Source organism: Melopsittacus undulatus, chromosome 12 (genome assembly GCF_012275295.1).
Source record: "Melopsittacus undulatus isolate bMelUnd1 chromosome 12, bMelUnd1.mat.Z, whole genome shotgun sequence".
In the NCBI taxonomy this organism is placed as follows: domain Eukaryota; kingdom Metazoa; phylum Chordata; class Aves; order Psittaciformes; family Psittaculidae; genus Melopsittacus; species Melopsittacus undulatus.
The window spans coordinates 6,976,014-6,998,000 of record NC_047538.1 but is presented as its reverse complement, the minus strand read 5'-3'; the positions used below and the strand labels follow the sequence as shown (position 1 = coordinate 6,998,000).

At 45.9% G+C, this 21,987-nt stretch overlaps 1 protein-coding gene across 2 annotated transcripts; it reads left to right on the top strand.

The window, feature by feature from the left end:
• Positions 1-1,597: 1,597 nt before the first annotated feature.
• C1QTNF12 (C1q and TNF related 12) lies at positions 1,598-21,711 on the top strand. Of its 2 annotated transcripts, none has more exons than XM_005143638.3 (8): positions 1,598-1,819; positions 10,341-10,460; positions 11,223-11,334; positions 11,551-11,732; positions 16,446-16,554; positions 17,181-17,271; positions 18,844-18,922; positions 19,504-21,711. In XM_005143638.3, exons 1-8 carry the CDS (start codon positions 1,649-1,651, stop codon positions 19,600-19,602), a joined length of 963 nt encoding a protein of 320 aa, XP_005143695.1. In that variant the 5' UTR covers positions 1,598-1,648; the 3' UTR covers positions 19,603-21,711. The 2 variants fall into 2 exon arrangements, with proteins under 2 accessions (XP_005143695.1, XP_030900191.2); XM_031044331.2 differs by having other exon boundaries at positions 11,551-11,780.
• Positions 21,712-21,987: the final 276 nt, after the last annotated feature.

The window sequence follows — 21,987 nt, the reverse complement described above, 5'->3', positions numbered from 1 at the left end:
TCAGAGACATTCTTGCACCATGCTCTGTATCTGTAGAAAGAACAGGAATGTTGTAGGTGGTGGGGAACTGACAAAGATCTGCAAAGTGCTTCAAGATCTCCCTTCTGAAATGCTCCTAGATGTGTAACCTTGGGGTTTCTGTTATATTTAATAAGGAGCCCACCCTCCTGTAAAGGAATCAGCACCCACTGAGCCAGCATCTCATGAGAGCGGGGGGAGATGCCCAGGACACAGCTAAGGAGAGTGTAAAGCAGGAGTAGCGATGTGTCCGTGTGCGGAGTGCATATTCCAAGCCACATATTTTTAGCCCTACCACAGGCTCACGTAGAGTTTTACAAACTTCCCAGAAAAATGGTGATTTCTCTGCGATACTGAAGGGGAGGTCCAGACCAGAGCTGAGGGGAGGGAGCAGGGAATGGGCATTGATTTAAATCTGCCTGGCACACGGGCCAGCTCCACTTATCAGTGAGTCTAATAGGAATGTGAAGAGAATGGGCTTGACAGCTCATTAGAATGTGATCCCTCCTCCTTTTTTTTCCCTTTTTTTTTCCCTTTCTTGAAGTTGATGGAAACTCATTCAGGAAAGGAGCACTTCTTTGCTGAGGTAAAGCAACAGCTGAGGAGGGTTTTGCCAGTGTGCAGCAGGGGAAAGGAGCAGCGAGAACAATCAGATGTGATCTACAGTGAGAAGTACCTGAAACCTTCCCTGGTGTGAGGGGAGATGGAGATGAGAAAGACACAAGATTCTACATCCTGACAGCTGCTCGTGGCATCGGGGCTTGCTGCTCATTAAAGTGAGGATAAACTCAGCTAAAGAGGCAGAGAAGCTTGACTTGGGAAAACTTCACCTGTTCTTCATGGACCTGGGTACATCCCCAGATTCTTCGCTTCTCCCTGTTTTAACTTCAATGATACAAGACATTTGTTTTCCCTTTAGAAGGCTGAGCACTTGGCTGTGATGCTTTCAGCCTCCTCAGGAGAGCAGTGGCTGTAGAAACCTTGGATTACAGTTCCTCAGCATCTTAGAAAGAAAGGATGAGGACTTGTCACTGAGGAAAGGGAAGTATCGTACAGGAGAGGATGGATAGAACAACTGCACCCCTGCTTTGAGCTGAACACAGTGCTTCAAATGATAGCAAGTGAAATCTCCTGTTGAAGAGGAACAACCTCACAACCCCCTTAATGAGTCTGTGTTGTCAGCTCCGGCCTGACCAACTCTTGCCCTGAGCAATTTGACTTCTCTGGGTTTCATAGTTGAGTGCGTTTTAAACGAGTCTGAAGACTTATTGGGGGCGAGGGGGGAGCGCCACTTCAAGGTGGGTGGCAGGACTTTCCAGGGCCTCTTGTATTTATGTAAGCTTCAGGAGGCTGAATGGACTTACCTCGTGCTTCGAGTGAATCCAGATTTTCCAAACAAGTTTATCTATACCATTTCCATGTGTCCTGCTTGAGCAGAGATCGCTCCAGCAACCAGCGCATCCGGGCGTGCTGCTCCTTTGACACTGCAGAGCCCGGAGGATCATCTTTAATACTCCTGACCCTTTTAGTTGTGTTTTAGAGAGCAGCCTTGGGTCTGTTCCTATTACTGGTGGTGAAGGGTTTTGTGCTTGGAGAGTGCCCTTCCTGCCTTGGCCCCTCCCTTTCCAAAATGAAGGGGTGCACCTGGGTATTTGTGGCAACTTTACTTTGTCAGCAGTTTTGCCTCTTCAGAGTTACAGCAGCAAAGAGAGAGAGGAAGATGAAGAAAGAGCCTAATCAGTACACAGAGCCCTTCAATGCCACCCTCTCCAACAGCGAGGAGCTGCATGGGCATCCCAAGGTAGGTGTTTATGTGCTGTCAGCACTGATTTCTGGCAGTAATGTGATGCTGGTTGCGTTTTTCTCCCAGTCTTGCCAAATTCTACTTGATTTTAAAGAGAAATGTTCTCTCTTTTGCCTCTCCGTGATTGATTTTCTTGCTTCCTGGAGCAAACACTGGAATATACAGTTCATGATCAGAACTGATTTTAGACTCTGCAGGGCTCCAGTTCCATAGGAGCTGAGTAAGTGTAAAGACTCTTTGGAGTAGTGCATGAGCTGTATCCTGTGCAGAAAGAAGTGATTAAATAAGGCGAGTGGCTATCACAGGACAGTAATGATCCTGGGTTATTAATGTATCTCTTCCCTTTGCTTTTTGAAATGCTATTTCAGACTGGGGTAAATACACCAGCACTAACATCTGAGCATGCCTGAGCTTTCCCTGCACGGCACCTTCCACCAGACAGCCTGTGGGGACTGACAATTAGAGAGGCATTTTTGCTGTAGGTGATCTGCTGTAGGTGATTGTGGCTCTTTAGGACAGGATTCAGGTGGTGCTGATAGTGTGCAAGTAGCAAGTGTAAGACTGTGTGTAGGACCCCTCAGTGCCTGTAGCTGATGACCCGCTAGGCTCAGTGAGTGAATTGCAGGGTAGGATCCTTCCAGTTACATGTTTAGGAGGACCACCCTAGGCTGAAAGCTGCAGTAAAAAGATCCAGTCAGTTGATCTGAGCCCCCAGAATCCTATAAAATGAACATTTGCTTAGGAATAGGAGAGAGGATTGGGAATTAAAAGCAGGATTACGGGCAGGATGCAACAGGAGACCACAACACTGAGAAAGAAGGGAGTCTTCCCTATCACACAGCCCTTTCTCTCTGTCCCTCTCCCCCCTGCTCACACAAAAATGTCCCTTGTTTCGAATGGAGGTGACCTCTAAAGCACGACTTTGATCACCAGCATTAGGGCTGGCAGTCACTATAGCAATGGAGGAGCAAACCTGTCAAAAAGTGGGGCATGGCAGAGGGGGCAAGTGAGAACAATTGGGCTGCCATGGTAAATATCCTGTTCAATGCTGTTGTGAGAGTAATTGGTTAAGGTTGGGCAAGTCTGGGAACCAGTCCTCTCTAAGAAAGCTGGCTGCTGCACTTACAATTATCATTAGGGGACCGTAAGCAGTGTGCCTTCAGCTCATTTGCTGTTGTGTGTTGCAGGGCTCTGTCAGAACAGGTTGTATAAATGCTGAGTTCTTGAGGTGCTCATAATCAATCACTTCCTTCTACTCTCTTGAGAACTGCTGCGGTCTGCTTTTGCAGAAGGGGCCAGATGTGTATCTGGTGCAGCTCAATTTGTCTACTCTGGAATTGATTTGGCTTAATGTGAAATGTATTGCAGAATATAGTCTGAGATATATATATGCAGAATACGTTCTGATTGCAGAAGTGAGCAGAAACTGGTCCTGGTGCCTTCTGATGCAATCATACACACGTCAGTGCTAAGAGAAACCCGGTTCTAGTGGGCATCCATTAAACCAGACATTGTTTGGAAGCTGCAGTTTGTGTGTTGAAGTATTTTGCTTTAAAATATCCATGGCAAAGGTTTGGCTGCAGACAGAGCTGGCGAGTTCAGGGAGGGCAGGTCCTGGCTAAGGAGAGCATGAAACCAAATCTTTGATGTAAATGCTTCTGAGGTCTGCTTGATATCCACTCCCAATTCTTCTCCTTGGAATCTATTTCAGGCTCTGCTTACGTATTGCCTCTAGATGTGATTGTATTTTATATAAGCTAAGGGACTATTTTACACACACTGCAAATGCAGGGCTTAAGACTTGCCACCACTTTGGGGGTAAATGACAGTTGCCATTTACACCAAAGCGCCCCAATTTGTATTCGCTAAGGGAAGAAGTAAACTGGTAGTGAAGCTATCCTTAGCTAACCTATCAAGTCAAAGCAAGGTTGCAAGCAGTTCTCTGTGGAACACTGATCTCTTTGAGCTGTCTCTGAGCAGTTTTGTTTCATGACAGCATGCCCTGCACATGGAAAGGGGAACAGCAGCAGTGTCCCATGTCATTTCTTACAGCATGTAACAGGAAAGATGGAGTTTCTGTGGCCCTGTGCACTAACAGTTAAAGTTGTGTTTACCTTGGAAGACTCTGTTGCCAGCTGGTACGTTTATCAAAGCAGAAGGAGCAGGGAATGAAATAGTAGCCCAGAGTAGTGATTCTTATTCATACACATGAACAGGTACACATGTTTTCCTTCTAATTAAGCAAAGCAATTTGGGACACATTCCCCTTGGGAATCCTTTTCAAATAGGAATGGAGAAAGCTCCCCTTTAACATTGACAGTGCATGAGCCATGGTGACACCTCTACCTAAAACAGGGAAGCAGAAGTCTCAAATCTCCTGATAAGTCTGCTATTCCCATGGAAATAGAATGTTGGGGGTTGTTTTTAAGGCTTTTCTCCAGTCTTTGCTGAGTTACTATCAATGTGATATGCACATGAGACTTCTCTGACACAGAACGAAGAGAGAAGATGCATTTTACTAACAGGGGTTCAGCTGTAGTAGATTGTCCAGTGGTTATATGGGGTTGACACTGATCAGGGGTTATCGTCTGATACCTGAGCAGAGGGATGAAAGATGGAGTCAGCCTCTTAGTGCCCAGTGAAAGGGCAAGAGGCAGTGGGTACAAATTGAAATACAGGAAATTCCACTTAAATCTAAGGGAAAAAAGCTTCTTTCCTGGGTCAAACACTGGGAAAAGCTGGACAGAGAGGTTGTGGAGACTCCATCCTTAGAGACAGTCAGACCTTGGTCCAGAGTAACCTGCTGTAGTTTGTGGTTCAAGATTCATTTGCTTTGTGAGCCTTCTGTCCCTGTCAGCTACCTAGGGCTGGGTCCACCTGGTTTGTTACTTACATCTCTCTTGGGGTCTTTTGCTTTCAATTGAAAATAGCAGCTGATTCAATGACATTGCACTGATTGCATTCCTCCTCAGTAAAGAGATGTCAGTCCTAGCCTGAGGTGTGTGTCTGCATGTGGAATTGAGTAGTTTGGGGCCTGACAAGTGTTAAAGCCATGGGAGAGACAGGACTGTGACCTGTCTGTAGTAGAAGATGGGTCTTGTTTTGTATCTGTCATCATCGTCAGTCTTGCTCTGGCATATTAGCCACAGGAAGGGCTATAACACATGCTTCCTAGCAATCCTTGTGGCCCATGTAATATAATGTTGGATTCATACACTATCAAATAGTTCAGTGCTTGGTCTCATTTCTCAGAGCTGTTTATAAGATTTTTAAAGCTCTTTGTTAAATTGTCCTACATCAGATGTGGTTTTGTGTGTTAGATGCATCCTGCTCCACCTGCTCTAGTGGTGCTGTTCAGTTGCCTTTTTATGGTGTCCCTACAGACAGAACTCTCCTGGTACACCCAGGAGCGGCCCTGAGTAACACTGAAGTACAGCTAACACAGCCACAAACACATTTCCTCACCCAAAGTAGCTCTTGCTTATGTATTCCATTAGATCCATTAAATTCATGATGGATGTGACCACTGAAAGCGGTTTAGTGTCTAAGTGGAGGGGGGAAGAAGCTGTTTGAGAAAGCCATTTAGAGGAGTGAAGGTTATTTTTCACTCACAGAACACAGTGGGAATTCAGGTAGGAATTCCATTTGGATTTGGCTGAGATACCAAACCTAACACTTCTGCTCAGGGGAAAGCCTTGAGAGGACTGGAAAAACCACAAGTGGTCAGGACCTTGGTTTTCCATCTCATTAATAACCAGGACTGTGTGTAACAGAAGTTATTAGCAGCTGCCATAGGACTTCAACTGCTAAACCCAAAAGTGCTCTGTTGCTTTTTTAACCTGTTCCAAGTCAAATACACAACTGGAATAAAGGATCTGCTCCTAATTTCATCACGAAGCTGACAATACTCTTGCTGGTGTACATCAGGTGGAACAGCTTGTGGATAAAGAGAACTGAAATGCTTTGTCAAGTCCATTCTGTGTCTGGCAACTGCTTTGCTATTGAGCAAAGAATTCCTGAATGCAACTCCACCACAGATAGACAAATATATGGCAAATGAAGCTAAATGTGCAGGGTAGTAACTTCAGGCATAAAGACTGTGATTTTGTGATGCTTTTAGGTGTGCAGACTTGCTCCCAGGTAGCATTGTCTTCATTCTTTTGTCCATCCAGACTCTGAAATGAGTTTTACCCACTTTACTTTGGTCTTTAGCAGGGATGCACACTGGATCCCAGTCCACTTCACTTTGGTTTTTAGCAGGGATGTGCACTGGATCCCAGTTCACTTCACTTTGGTTTTTAGCAGGGATGTGCACTGGATCCCAGTTCACTTCACTTTGGTTTTTAGCAGGGATGCGCACTGGATCCCAGTTTGGTTTTTAGCAGGGATGTGCACTGGATCCCAGTTTGGTTTTTAGCAGGGATGCGCACTGGATCCCAGTTTGGTTTTTAGCAGGGATGTGCACTGGATCCCAGTTTGGGTTTTAGCAGGGATGTGCACTGGATCCCAGTTTGGGTTTTAGCAGGGATGTGCACTGGATCCCAGTATCCCTGAATTTCAGGAAAGTTCAGCTACAGTTCAGGAATTTCTCAGCATCCAAACTGTGTTTCTTGACTGTAGATTCCTGCTGGTAGCTCCTTCCATGCTGGCTGAATCCTGGCCAGAGCCTGTGTGTGCCTGGGTGCAGCGCGTGCTGTTCTGGGAGCTGGAGCCAGTGAGAACCACAGGTTCTGCTTGTGTGCAGCAGTCGAAAGTCCAGCTCAACGTGTCGTTTACTGGGAGGGGATTATGGACAGAGGGGGCTCATCAGTTCCAGAAGGACAGATGCCATTGTGATCCCAAAGCGATGGCAAAAGGCCTGCTTGAATTCAGTTCATTACAACTTGCTGGTGAGGCTGCTGTTGATTTTGGAGGAACTGCTCCAAGTGTTAAGGAATCAACCTGATTTCACCGTCGTTATCATGAGGATTCCTCCTGCAGGAGACAACAACCGGCAGCCCGGGAGGGACAAGTCCCCTTTGCTGGGATTCCAAAGCTGTTCTCAGCCCTTGCTAATACCTGAGTTGGCTGCGAGGTCTCTCTGGCTGCTGGAGGCTGCTGCTGCCAAGAAAAATAGAGGCTTGCATGCTTATTGCTGGGATTGCTCATGCATGCCATAGTAATTAAATAATAATACCACAAGGATGGAACATTCATTTTAACTGTCAATCATCCTCGGGCTGCAGAAACCGAGGAGTGCCATGGCTGTCTTGTAGGGATTTGTAACTCAAGCAAGCCACCGGAGAGGGATGGGGGGGTTTATCCATTGATTTTACTGGGATGTGCCATCTGGATTCCTTTTTCCTCCCTGACAAGATGTCTGCTCTGGCCTGTTTCTTCACAGCTGGAGCTCCAGAAAGGCTGAGGACATCTGTTTGTCTTCACAGTTAATGGTCGGAGCTTGCCCGTGATTGCTGGCTTCTGCTTCTAGCTGGCCTGGCTCCTTGCTTTTTAGTGGAGGGGAGTTCATGCCTGACTCGCAGCCTGCTGGAAACCAGGACTATCTGAGTGGTCTATTCCACATCTGCAGCAAAAGACTCTCGGTCTTGTATTTGCTGTGCTCTGGAAACTGCAGTTCTGAGTTCCTGCCACATGGGCCAGCCTTTCTGGAGGACATACTGATGCTATTTGCTTTTCCTCAGCCACTGCTCTGCTGCTTCTGCTCCAGCACTGAGGGAAAGCTCCATCCTGCCTCCAGTTGCTTCCAGGTGCTTTCAGTAATGAGATGGCAGCTCTGCCACAAACCTGACAGAGCCGGTCACTGGGACAAAAAGGCATCTGATTCCTTTGGGCAAAGCATGGGTTGGCTTTTACCTGCTTCATGTTTATGAGCTTTGTTAAGGTCAATGCTCATAAGCAGTGACCTCCTGTGTGGTGATGCTGCACCCATCTGCTTTCAGATGAAGTAGGGTAGGAAAGAACAAGCTTTTTCCATCAGAAACCATTAAATCTCCACAGAACTGATACATATACTCCATGTTTGGTATAGACATAAGCTGCACCTCATGTGCTGTTCTAAGGACTTGTTTGCTTGTGGACTTGACGTTCATGTGTTACAGTAGATGGAAAGGAAAGGGCCTTCACAGCCTGTCTTATGCTTCACACAGATCTGCAGTCAAGCAACCTGTGGAAAGACTCTAATGCTTTATTGAGGTGACTAATCCCACAATACCTGGGATTTCCTATGCTGCCCCATTTACGTTACTTTCCAATGGGATTTTGGAAAGCTATTTAAGTCCTGGGTGCAGTAAGTATAAAAGGCAAATAATAATTTAGCTAAACCAATGTACTAGAACCCCTTGACTAAACGTGATTTAGGGCTGTCTCTAAGTGTGCTTCTAAACACAAAAGGTCTGCTCAAGACTGATTTTGGTACAGAAACAATGAACTATGTTGTTATGAATAGTTTGTCTTGCTACATTTGAGCAGGGGGAGTGCACAACCATAACTCAGCGTCTCATTAACTACAGTAGAATGCATGGAGAGTGTCATGAGGTATCTTGGGATGTCCTTGCTGTGGCTTAGAGCACAGACACCAGCTACTCTGCAGCCATCTATCTGGAGGGGAGGATAAGGGGACTGCCTGAATAGAGCAAGTCAACAGTAGATCTTGCTATGGGTTGTGTCTGAGCAGTAAATCACCTCTGACTATTTGCTGAATAGAGAAGGTCTGAGTTGGCTTCATGGAGTTTGAGATGGATGCTTCAGGAATACCCTTGCTCAGCTCACAGCACATCTGCTTCCTGGGGAGCTGCTCCTTTTCTGCTGCTTTGTCCATCATTTGTTCAGCCTGTTTGAAGCTCTTCAGTTGTGATCACATCAGCTCAGAGCAAGTGCCTTGTACTACCCCGTGTGCCTGGATGCATGCCAGAGAGGGGGAGCTTTCCAGGCTCAGAAGCACCAACATTCCTTATAACCTCAGACACAACTCCAGCAGACTTCAGACTTAACTTCAAAGCAGTTTAAGCTGCATGGCTTTTTCACAGCAGAACACACAGCCTAGGCTCTTTCCTCCTGCTATAGCCCTGCTATTTCTGCCTCACATTTGCAGTCCTTCTTTGCTGCTTCTAAGTGGCACTAGAAATGTTACTAAAGCTCACTCTGGTGCTCTGAGAAGTGGCAATGCTTTAGGGAGCCAAGTGGGACAGGCAGTGAGCAAACGTAGCTGTGTTTGCTAACCTGGCAGCACTGGAAGCCCCTTGCAAGGTCACTGGGACTGTTAAGGCCACTGAGTGTAGAGCTGTGATGTCTGAGCTCTGGCAGAACTGTCTGGTGCTGTCAGACCTAGCAGGAGCTTAATACTCAGGGCAAACACTTTCAGACCTGGAAAGTGCCTTTGCTTCTATGCTTTTCCCACAACCACCTTGTTTTCTTCCTCCCAAATGGTGATAGATCAATATTGACTTACATAAACCTGTAAAGGCCTAGGAATCATTGTACACGTCACTCTTGTGTTGCTTTCCTGTTGGAATTCTCCTCTCTACCTGTTCTGTCTCCCCAGGAGAATTAAAACCAGGTTCATGGAGTGAATGCCAGAAGTTTTCACTAGGCACAAGGTGGGGGGGTTGCTTGCTTGTTTGTTTTAAGGCTTTTAAGTGTTCATTGCAGCTTTTCCTCTCTGGCTTTTTCACTATGGCTCTCAATACTTAAGCATAGTTCATGGAACCTTAAGGGGGCTCGTGCGTTTATCCTCACTGTGATGGACATCTGGGATGCTGATGTGTCAACAGATTGGAGCCTGCAGAGTCAGCATTTCATTGCCCATGACAGGGCATTGGTAACCAGTGATTTCTGGTGCCTTTTGCGGGTTTAAAGTTAGAAGTTCATTCTAACTAAGTTTGATCACTATTTGATCACTTCTGGTTGTCTCTGGGAGGTGAGTAATGGGAATGAGGAAGTCCAATAGGAAGTGGCTCCAAATTTACAGAAAGACCCCCTCTTCTATCCAGACTCTGTTTAGAAGGGATCCAGAACTAGGCAGTGTAATGTCAAAGCTTCCCTAGATACTTTCTCTATGGCTATGATATACTTGCAGAACATAGGAATGGGCAAGGGAGTTAAATGTGCCAGGGGACAAACTGGCACTGACGTGGACTTTGGTTGTCATTGTGAGCTCTTTTCTTTCTGTGTGCACATTTGTCACTCCACAGCCTCTGATTTGAAAGTTCTGGAGCGTTTCAAGGTTTTCTGTGCTTTTTAATTTCCTGTATTGCTTGATTGATCCAACTGATTTGTATCAGATGCCAGTGGTGAACAATCCCTGGCACCTGGGCAGGTTTTCTGTGGTACATAAGAGGATGGTCAGAGGGCTGAGTCTCAGCAGCTAAAGGTCCCTGATGTACACTGGCTCCCAGCTCCTTGCTCTTACTGGTTCCTTCTGGTCTGGACACTTCGCATTCTCTGAATCCATGCGATTCAGAGGGATCCAGAGGTACAGAGAGCTACAGTGATGTGAGTCTTTGTTCTTGTTTCTCTCTAGATCCTCGAATCTCCAGATCCTCGAATCACAGACCCACGGCGGACCTGGATCTCCTTTGTTCACCGCCCAGATGATGGCAACACCTCTAAAAGGAAATGCAAAGGCAAAGACAAGAAACTTGTAGGTTATTGTTCTGTTGCCATCAGCTAATACATGCACGCTGCAGCTTCCCTTGCCCCTGCTGATGTGCAAGGTGTTTCGTGTGCTCCAGCTTTTGCCTGGGTGCTGCTTTTAGTGATTTCCTTCTATTTCTCAGTGAGCTGATAGGCAGGAGTGCTTCCACACAGGTTTACTGTGGTTTAGTTGAGGAAACAGGAGCTTCTTACATCAAAATAGCCCTGATAACACTGTTGTGTTCATGCCTCTCGTTTAAAGCTTTGAGTTGCACCAATATTCATGTGTGTGATTACTATAAGAAAACAGATTAATATTAATATCTATATTAATATCTATCTAAGATATTAATATATATTATATTAGTATCTACCCAAAGTGTAGCTAGATGGTTATTCTGGTTAGAAAATAGAATAAGAAGCTTAGAGGCCAGTATGATTTGGTGCTACAAGAAGATACAGAGGCAGCAAACTTAGTGTTGTGCCTGTTGTGCTTCACGCTGTATAAAGGTACTTGAAGAACCAGTTGGTGTTTCCCTGAGCAAAGTTTATCCTCCTACAGAAAGATGTGAATAAATTCCAAGCCCTGGAATTTACAGCTGGCTGCAGAGCCGGCTTAAGATTTACTACATCAGGCCTATAGTCGAACTGATAGTATTGAGTGCTGCTCACGTGGCTGTAGGACTGACTCATGGCTGAGAGTGTTCTGGTTCTATCAGTGCAATGGCCTGCTTCTAATTCACCTGTGTTTCTTTGGTTACTTCCTTAGCGTGGCCTTGTTGGGCCCCCAGGACCTCCTGGTCCCCAGGGACCTCCAGGAGCACCTGGTGCTGAAGTCACTCGGGAAGTCCTTCTGCAGGAGTTTAAGGAGATACTGAAAGGTAAAGACTGTGTTCTGTGCCTTTGTGAGCTGCCTCTTCTGGTGAGCACCGTGACAAGTAAAGAACTGGCTTTGAAAGCATTCCCTTAGTTGGGAACCAACAATGACAAACTGTTTCCCCATTGCTTAGTTCAAATTGAAGAGTTAAACGGAGACCTAATGGCTTCACAGACCAGGCTCTTAAACTCAGCCTTTCCTATACCTTTTGTTTCCTCAGAAGCCATTGAGCGCCGAGCATCCCTGGCTATTTCAGCCCATCCTAGCCAGCTGCCTCCCCTCCTGCTCTCCTTGGAGGAGGTGTCGCCCCACAGACGTGTCGAGGAGGCATTCCACTGCAAGCTAAAAGGACAAGTTGTTGTAGACAAGAAGACCCTGGTGGAACTTCAGAATTTCCAGTCGGTGAGAAGGGATTGCAGACTGACCCTGTGCAACTCCAGAGCAGCCACTGTGCGTAGATCAGCTTTAGTCCCCCTCGTCTGCAAAGCTGCTGGGTGGCTCTGTGGATAAAGGTGCCTTCTGAAGGGGCAGACTAGTCCTTCAGGCTTGGATACTATGAATACAGTGCTGCCTTTTCTGTGCCTGACAGAAGTAGGATCTCATATGGTGATCGGACATGGTTTATTAGTGATGGCCTTGGCAGTCCTGGGGTAAAGGTTGGACTTGAGGATCTTAAAGGTGGTTTCCAACCTAGCTGTTCTTTGATTTCAGCACTGAAGCTCACTGCAGTTAGATGGACACTTCGCTTCCTGACAAACCCAAGAGGCAGCCTTTCTCCCTCTTTAGCTGAATCTCATTGCAGTTCTTACTGAAGTTCTAACAGGTCTGTGCAAGAGAGGGCTGTCTCACAGGTCCAAACAACAGTCAGGTTTTGTTTCAGTTAATGATGGAGAAAGACTTGGCCATGTCTGCCATTAGTTTGAAGGAGCTGTTTCTTGTTTCAGTGCACACCCTATTTAATTCCAGTGTAATGTTCAGATGTAGAATGGCAGAGGCAGACAGAAGCCATTGGTTATAGATTTGTGAGGCCAAATAGGAGCCCAGACATCATTTTGTTAGATGGGCCAGTCCTGATGCTCAAATTCTTTACTTAGTATCTTATAGAAGATTAACAAATATTACCTCAATAATTTCATTACAATCATGTTACAATGACAAGCACACTACCACAGGATGCTGTAGGTCAGCATAAGCATAGTTATAAGCAAGCTGTTGAATTTGCTATTAAAGCTCTACTAACCAGCTGCAAATAGGGCCTGAATCTGAAGTACATATGTTAGGCAATGCAATAGCTACAACCAAATAGTTCCTTGGTAACTGAGGGGAATTACTCCAGACCCTGGAGTCACAAAGACTGTCTAATAGTGAAAGGCATTCAGGTATGTGGTTGCTTTTGTGATGTGCTAAGAAGTGTCTGAAGACTATGAACAGGGCCTATGGCTTTCCTCAGCAGGGTTTGTAACACTGCCCATGTAGGAAGGTGCTGAGCTTCCCAGCTGCACCAAGCCCCATTTTGGAGGAACCTTGCCCAGGAGATCCTTTCCTATACAGCAGTTTTGCTGCTAGGACCTCTCCCAGCTGCAGGACTAGAGGCAGTGGTTATGTTCTAAGCAGGGTGCTTTCCTGGACCTTTCCCAGATATACTTATGGAAGCCTGGTTTGACAGCACTGTGGGTGCTGGCACAGAGGCAAGATTGTACTTGAAGTGTGGGCAGGGCTAAAGAGATCTGCTGCCTCATTAATGAGGGAAAATGTGAATAAAGACATCTCAGCAATCAGTGTGTAGGCTGATGCTTCCCATGCTTTGTTATCCCATGCCTAGCTACTTTCTAATTGCTCCTGGCCCTGAAGCTGCTGTGGGAGGGCTGGCAGGGCTCTGGATGCCAGCCTTTCATTTCAGCTTTGGGACAAGAAGTGTCTGGTTTTAGCTTGTGCTCTGATATAGGGGAATTTGCAGGGAGGGAGACAGTGGATGTTCTTGCAAATATGAAAACATTGGCTTTAAACAGTCCAAGGGGGAGAGAGAGATAATTCCTTTGCCTCTGCTGTGTCAGTTTAATAGTGTGAAGAAGCCAACAGTTTGCTACTTCTCAGTGCAATGACAAGGATTGACTCTAATTCCTGGATTTGGACCTTACCCAAAGCATTCTGAGATAGTGGAAAGACTCTGTGCTGAGAAACAGCCTATCACTTCTACACTGTCATTTGAGGATGGTGTCTAAGTCACTCTGACCTTGAGTACTGAGAGTGCATCATGGTTTTCTCATCCTCCCATGCAATTTCCTCCAAGACTATTCCCTTCTTCTTTTCCTCTTGGTCTCACAAATGCCTTGGTATCTGGAATGAAATTCCCCACATGTCTTCCTCCTGTATCTCATTGTTTGAGGTTTCTAATGATTGCCTCTTGAAAAGCTTTCAGGATGGTACTTTACCCAGCCAGGATTGAAGTAACTGCAGCCTCTGACGTGCTATGGAAGCAGGGTTTATCTGAAGCCCAGGAATGTTACTGGAATCACACCATCTAAGATAAAGGTGGTCCATGTGCTTTGCAGTCCTAGTTTCTCTAGTGCCTTAAGGTCAAGTTAAATGTCTGCCTCTGGCAGTTGAATGTTACTGCTGCTTCAGGAGAGTGGCACATCCTCTGTGCATTGTGGTTGCTGTGCAGGCACAACTTAGGTGTTTCTTTAATACCAGCTAAGTCAATACATGGCTTTCCATGTTTATCACTGAGAAGTGAAACATCTCAATCCTCTATGCACAGTTCCTATTTTCCACCCAGAAATAAACTATGGAGTGTATGAGGAAGATGTGGGGACAGGAGATGAACCTGGAGGAAGAGAAGCTGGCCTTGTACAGAATGGCTGTACATAACTCACTAGTTTCCTGTTGGTCTGCTGGCTGAAATGACCGTGTGCAAGTAGTTAGCTCTTAGCTAGAACTCCCTGCAGTGTCTGAGGCAGCAAATGCAGCAGGAGCTCTCGTTGGCATGGGCTTTAATGGAATCTTTTGCCCAGAGAACCTCACCCTGTGTTGTCTATTTCTATGAGCAAAAGAATAACAAAGCCACAGAGGGCATGAAGAAACAGGAATGTTTTATCAGTGATAATTTACTGGTGCCTAAAATTGCCTTCCATGCCCAGCCAGTGGGTTTGGAATTAGGTTGCTGATTCTGCTAATAGCTGTAACAAGAAAGGAATGAATTAACTATGCAGTGCAGCTTTGCACATACAGGGCTTGGATCTGCTCTTTCAGTGAGATAAATCCAAAGTACCATTACCAAAAAGGATGGTGTAGTGATAGCATAAGAAGAGAATCAAGCTCCTTCTATAGTCTTTGTTGTTAGATTAGATGATACATTGACCATATGTGTATATGCAAAGAAAACAGAGCTTTTGTGTGTATATATATGCACATGGGTATACACATAGTCTAGTGTGAAGCATCCCTGCCCATAGCAGAGGGTTGGTGCTAGATGATCTTAAGGTCCTTTCCAACCCAAACCATGCTATGTTTCTATACATAAGGCACATAGATAAATATATAAAAAAGTATATAAACGTATGAAATGGAGTTGTTCTGCAGGTCATTAGCACTGTTTTGCCATTATACTTATGGGAAGTGTCCCTGCTGTTGCAAACATGCGTATATTTTCCCCACCATCTGCATACGTAAATCATTTCTAGCTCTATGAAATGTAAGGCTCCAGCTAGATTGAGGAAAGAAGGAATTTCTCTTTGAGCCTTGCCTGGGATTTGCTGAGTCAAGGCAGGTTAGTCATTGCACTCCTTCTACCATGTAGTAACTCTAAACAAACACCACCAGACCCAAATATGTGCAGCTTTACTTCCCATCAAAGAGAAAGCTAAGGGTGTTAATCCTATCCTGCACTGTGAAAGCTGTCAGTTCCTGGCTGTGATGAACTAGGATAGCAAACAGCTTCCTTCTAGGACTTGAACAAAGGTGTTCCCCTATATTTTTAGCCTAATAGCACCCATGGCAACACTGCTACAAACTCCACCCACGTCTCAGGCCCCTTTCACCATCTAATAGCACAAACCACACTCAAATGTTGGGTTATTTATGTGTTGTGCATGGTTTTGGGGTATTTGTGCCTTTACAGAGCCAGGTTTGAACAGCTCTTCTGTGCCTTAAGCCCAGTGCAGAGCACACCTCAGGACAGCACTCACACTGCACAGAATGCCCTTGTGGTGGAAGCAGAGGCTGCCTAATGTGCTGCCTTGGCCCAGTGAAGCTGCTTCTCCCCAGCTCCAGGCTGAATGTGAGGCCAAAGCAAACAATAAACATTTGTCCTGGAGTTTGCTTTAGCCTGAGTCAGATCATGTGCTGTGAGTTTGACTTAGAGCTGCTTCCTCGATGTGAGGAGAAGCTGCAGGGTTTTAGCAGGGATTTGCTTATTCTGGAGAATCCAAAACTAGAACAAAATGCAACTGAGTACGGGACGTGTAAGGATCCAAGCAGTTGTTCTTCAACAGTACCAAAGCTGCCTGATTTAGACCTCAAGTGGGTAAACCCCCATTGGAGTGTTTCCTCTGTACTTGTGTCACAAAACAATGCATAAGGTTCCATTTGTAAGCCTGGGGACACTGCTTGGCCCCATCTGGGAAGTGTTTGGGAGTAGTAGGGACCTTTTGACTCATATAATGGGAGATCATATAATGCTCCATCCCTGGTGGTGCTTAAGGCCAGGTTGGACAGAGTCTTGGGTGCCATGGTTTAGTGGGAGATGTCCCTGCCCATGGCAGGGGGTTGGAACTGGATGATCTTAAGGTCCTTTCCAACCCTGACTATCCTATGATAGAACACCAGTGGAGGCTAGAGGCCACCAGGACCAGCAAAGCATCAGTGATGCAGTGAGCACAGTGAGTCAAGATGGGTTAGAAGAGCTCAGCAGTGAGCAAAAAGAGCATCTTCATGTCTCATACTGATCATTTTGCCTCTTGTGGGTTCCAGATGCTGAGAAAGAACCCATCTGGAAGGCGTCTTCTGGGGAGACAAGGCAGTAGCTTTGTTCTCATGCACATAAGCTTGTTCTTTGTCATGGGCAGAGTTGGGGTGCTGGGGACTTGTTCAAGCTCTGCTTTTCCCATCTTACAGCCTCTGGCCAAAGGCGCTTTCCTGCGGGGGACAGGACTGAACCTGGCAACAGGACGTTTCACAGCACCCGTGTCCGGCATCTACCAGTTCTCAGCCAACATCCACGTTGGTGAGTGGTGTCCACAGAACCCTCTCCTGTACTGCTTGAGAGGTGCAGGATGGAGCCCTGGACACCTCTCCAGGTCCTGTCTGATTTGAAGCATGGGTAATAGCAGTATTTTGCAGTGAGCTCTTCCTTTGGTACCGTGGCCCAAACCCCTGTCCTTAGAGCTGGGTACTTTCACAGACTGAAGGCCACAGCAGGCTGCTCCATGCAAGCTAAGCACATAACACTCCCTATGGATGATATGCACGTGTGGAAGTTATGGCTTCCATGGGCTGCAGGGGGACAGCCTGCCTCATCATGGTCTTCACCATGGGCTGCAGGGGTTGGACTAGATAACTAAATGACCTTTAAAGGTCCTTTCTAACCCAAACTATTCTGATTCTAAATACGTTATCCTAAAGGTGCTACCACCATTGCTGATTTGCTCCTTGGCTAGTGGTGGGTCTGTCTTGAGCCAGCTGGCACTGGCTCTATCAGACACATAGAAGTTTCTAGCACCTTCTTACAGAAGCCCCCTCCCCAGCCATTGCCATGCAACCCCAGCCACGAGCCATAAGATTCCTGGTGTCTCTGCCACCAGCAACTGGTGCTCTGTGATGTGCTGATATTGCTTCTGCTGCTTCCCTCAGATCACAGTGAGCTGAAGAGTAAAGTCCAACTCCGAGCCAGAGACAACGTCCGAGTACTGATCTGCATCGAATCCTTGTGCCACCGATACACGTGAGTTACAACAAGGCTGCCTTGGCAACTGGTTTCCTTAGATGGGCCAATGATTCAACTGAGTGTGGAAACAGACTCACCAGCAGTGAATTTGACATGATAAATGCTTGTAGAACCTCTCTGAGGAGAGATTCCATCTGGCCTTTAGCTTTTATATGGGTTTTTTTATGCTGGTTTATAACTTTTCAGTGCCAATTGCTCTAAATAGCTGGATATTGCACATCTTGAGAAGTGTGAATGAAACTGAATGCAGCTGAAACTGGATGTAGCTGAAGGTGCTGAATGCTCAGCTGTCATCACAAACAGAATGAGAGAAACCCTTCAATTTAGTGCCAGAGGTTCAATTTTGATGATTTCAGCTGCATCCTGAATGCATCACAGCATCTCACTCATGTTGCCATGGAAGTGCTGCAGTGATGAGGAGAATGAATAGGTGGAAACCAGAGGTGAATGACTTTAGTTTTGCTTCCTTGTTCTGGTGACTGTGTGCACAAGAGTTACTTGAATAAGAAGATTCCTTGTAGGGGCATGGAAACTCCTGTGCCTTCCTCATTGCAGGAGCTGAAAGCACTTAGAATCTGCTCTTAGAACCAGCAGATTCATCATTGTCTCTGAGACACCTCTCATATGGTGGGTGAGAGTGTGACTGGTCTGTGGCATGGAAGGAAGATGGGTGGAGGGATGGGAACCTGTCTGGACAGACACTGCTGGCAGAGGCTGAGCTGCCTGCCACCAGGCTTGTGGAATTTCCTGGGGATGTCAGCACACACAGTCATTCATTGAGGGAACTGAAAGAGCCCGGAGGGCTTTCGGCTGAGAGAGATGGAAACTGGGAGGCAAAGAGACAGTTGGAGTAAAAGAGATTAATGGTGGGAAGTTCCCACCCAAGCCAGGCTTTTGGCAGGATATGACACACGGATTGTGCTCTTCAGTCAAGGTGGTGCCAAGTGACTTGCTCTCTTTGGGCCAAATTCCCCTACCTCTTATGCATCTTATTTCCTTGCAAGGGGGCTGGAAACAGCACGTTTGCACTTGCTAGGTTTTGTCACCACCACTTCATGGAGAAAAGGGAGGAAAGGGGTTGGTTTTCTCGGGAAAACAACTACATCTGCTACCTCTGGCTAGGCAGGTTTCAGAGGAAGCAGACATGGAGCTCTGTGCTTTCATATTGCTTTGGAACTATTGCGGCAGTCAACAAACTGAGATAACTGGTACATAGGGAAATCCAAAGGGGGTGTGCAGTACCTCTTCAGGGGTAGGGGATGGAGAGAATAGGACCTCCAGAAAGGCCTCTGTGAGAGAAGCTGGCTCCAGCTGAGTTCTGCATTCACAATCCTGCACCCTCTATAGGTCTTCCATTAGACCTACCATGAGGACAAGGTTCTGCTGTTCTCTCTTCAAGGCAGTTATCCCAGCCAGAACCAAGACAACATTCCACCTGCTTAGTAGAGGTGGGCACTAGAACCACCAGGCCCTATTTCTAAGGAGCTCATGAGACTATAGGCACTCCACATACAACTGTTGTGACTTCCTGAGGCGTTTAACCTGTTGCTTTCCTTTGTTACTGTTTAGGTCTTTGGAAGTCATTGCCGGTCTGGAAAGCAACAGCAAGATCTTCACTATCTATGTCCATGGCTTACTGCAGCTGCAGGTAAGCCTATGGAAGCTGGGAATCACTGTGCTCATTTCCTTGGCGGGCTGTGGAGCTATTTAGTAGCAAGGCTGAATTCCCACCTGGGGATGGGGAAGATTTTATTAACCTCCTTTCTAAGGTTAGTGAAGTTAAAAGCCTTACCTGGGCTGATAAAAGAGAATCTGGGGCAGCAAGAGGAACAAAAGCCAGACCTGTGTTAAACGTTCTGATTTTAAGCAACAGAGGTAACCTTCTCTCTAAGAAATATCAGTATTCCATTGCTCACATCTCCCCTAGCTTTGTCAAGGAGCAATTCTACTTCCCATTACATAGAAAGGAATCTGATGCATGGATGACTTACTTGGCTAGTCACCCCAAAAGATGCTAGTGCAGTAAGGATCTAAGTAATTAACCTATAGCACAATTACACATCTTCCACCAGGTCAAAACTGCACTAAATGAACAGGGCACATCCTGTTCCCAGAGCCACAGAAAAGTGCAGGAGGTCTCTGTGCTTAGTCCATAGCAGTGAAATGCTTTCCCCCCCCTACCCTTTTACACTGGGATGAACTGTCCTTTCCCTCTCCTTCCCTCGGCAGGCTGGCCAGTACACCTCCATCTTTGTGGACAACAGCGCTGGAGCCCCCATCACCATCCAGAATGGATCTGATTTCATGGGCATGTTAATGGGCGCATAGCATCACCTGCAGCAGGGAAGGATACAGATTAGAGCCTTGCAGTGTATATTTGACTGAAGAAACCTTCTCTTTGCCTCTTGAAGACTGCTTCCTGTTGGCATCCTTTTAACCAGGCAAAGAGCCTTTCCCTTCACAGCTACTTCAGCTTGCTTTTGGAGGCTACTGCTTTTCAAGGTCCACACCAGTTCATTCATCATAAAGAATACACTTTTATCATTCAGAAATGAACTCTGTGATATTTAATTTGTGCTTCACCAGACACTCACTGAACAATAGGCTGAGGTTTGTTATGCTAGAACACGATAGCACTTGTAATCAGTGTGTCTTTTGGGATTGACTGTGGGATGCTTAAGTTTGTAAATGAAGGATTGAGAGGGGAAGTAAAACAGTGACTATATTCTATGTGTTGTGGAGGAAGGAGACAAGGGTTTGCCAGCAAAACTGCTTTTTACACGTAGCTGTAAATGGTACAAGCCCTCTCTCACGTTCAGAATTTGATGTATTGACAAGTAGTATGTTGAATTCTCAGACAACGCCTGCTTCAGAAATGGGAATCCAAGGGTTTAACTCTTTAATTGTGGTTCTTTACATCTAAGTATTGCCTTGATGTGATTGATGGAGTGAATTCCTCGCTGCCTGCACATTATGAAAAGGTAAGGCCAATGGCACCAGTCCTAGCAGGAACTCCCCTACTTGTGTTCTTATGTTTTAGTAAGATACACGTGGGGGTCTGTTAATGTGTCAAATGCATCACAGGCTGTCAAAGCCTGGCAAAGGCAGTGGGGAAAGCAGCCTTAGATCAGGTATATCATCTGCTCGGTGCTTGTTCAACTGCAGGGAAACAGTGGCTGGGTTACAGGGAGCCTATGTGAGCTCTGCTTGGGTTAAAGTGCTAGCAAAGACCACCTAAAAGACCATCCAGCGAATGTTTCTGGATGTAAACATGTGAGATCCAGCCCCAAAGTTCTCTGCATAAAGCTTCAGGCTATAAAGTCATTTAAAGAGAGTAAGAGGGTGTTGACATTTCAAGGTGTTACACAAGATGTGGTAACATCCTTGTGGTTAAAAAACCCCATTCATGTAATGAACCTCTATAGCTTTGCCTTCCAACAGACCCCTGGCCCTTGTATTGATCCAGCTTAGCTTGGTTGTGCCACAGTGTCATAAATAGGTGGTAGCAAAGCCCCAATTGGAGTCCGGATACTTGTTCTGGAATGTCTGCAGGGAATGGGGCACATCCCTTTGATGATTGTGTTCCATCTTTGATCAACTACAATATCTTTGTGCAATGAAAACACACACTGCTGGGGACAGCAGGAGGCATGAAAACAGAGTCATCTATAACTGGGTCTGCTGTTCAGGTTGATCAATCAATGATGCCCCCACAAGCTCCAGTAACACTGCTGTTGGAGTGGGTGGTATGCAAAGATGTCTTAGTTCAAGAGCTGTAAACCAGGCATGAAACTGGCTTTTTCATCTCCATTATAAATACCTTGAGACAGATCTTTAAGGATGCTAAATGGTACTTTTTAGTCCTTTGGGAAGAACATTCGAGTGATGCCTACAGGAAGAGGAAGGAGAGGATTTGATCAAGGTACAGGGAATAATCAAGTAGTGCTGTTATACAAGTACACATGGGTGAATTCACTTTCTAATGAAAGGGATGTGGCTGTCCTAACCAGACCTGTATGACTGTCTAAAATACAGCAGCTATCAATGTCCATATATTCATTCCTGCTCCACAATACATACCGGAATTCCTATGGATTTTTTTGTGGTATGCTCTGGGGAGACCATGCTATTTAGAGGCACAGCAAGTAGCAACAGTCATCATTTTTGGAGCTTCAGGAAGCAATGTAACACACGAATTCATCATTAAACCCTATCAATAAAGACTGGCTTTGATGGAGTAAGTGGAGCGAGGGCACACAGCCCCTATCCCAGCATGTATTACTGTATGTTGTACTGTGTATCTGTAATAAATGGGGCTGTTTCCTGCATGACTCGCAGTGACAGAATCCAAGTGGTGTGACATGCAGCATATGTTGTGTATCTATAGATGGGTTTGAGCCAAGTCTCACTGTTGAGTAAATCAGAGTTATAATATTTATTTTGCTGTAGAACTAAAGCTGTTTGTCACAATTTGGTTTGGGATTTGTGACTTTTTTCCCCCCTTCCTCACTGTGTTTTACTCTCATGATCTCCTTAGTAGGAGATCTGCCTTTATACCTCTTCTCCCTCATGTATATAAGAAGCACCGTCCCTACAGGTGTTTCCTCAGTGTACTAGGAGCTGCTGGACTGCCTGCTGTCCCTTAAGGAGCTTTTTATTGCATCACCAAGGTCTTTTAGCTAAAAGACTCTTATTTCTTTCTCCTTTCTTTGC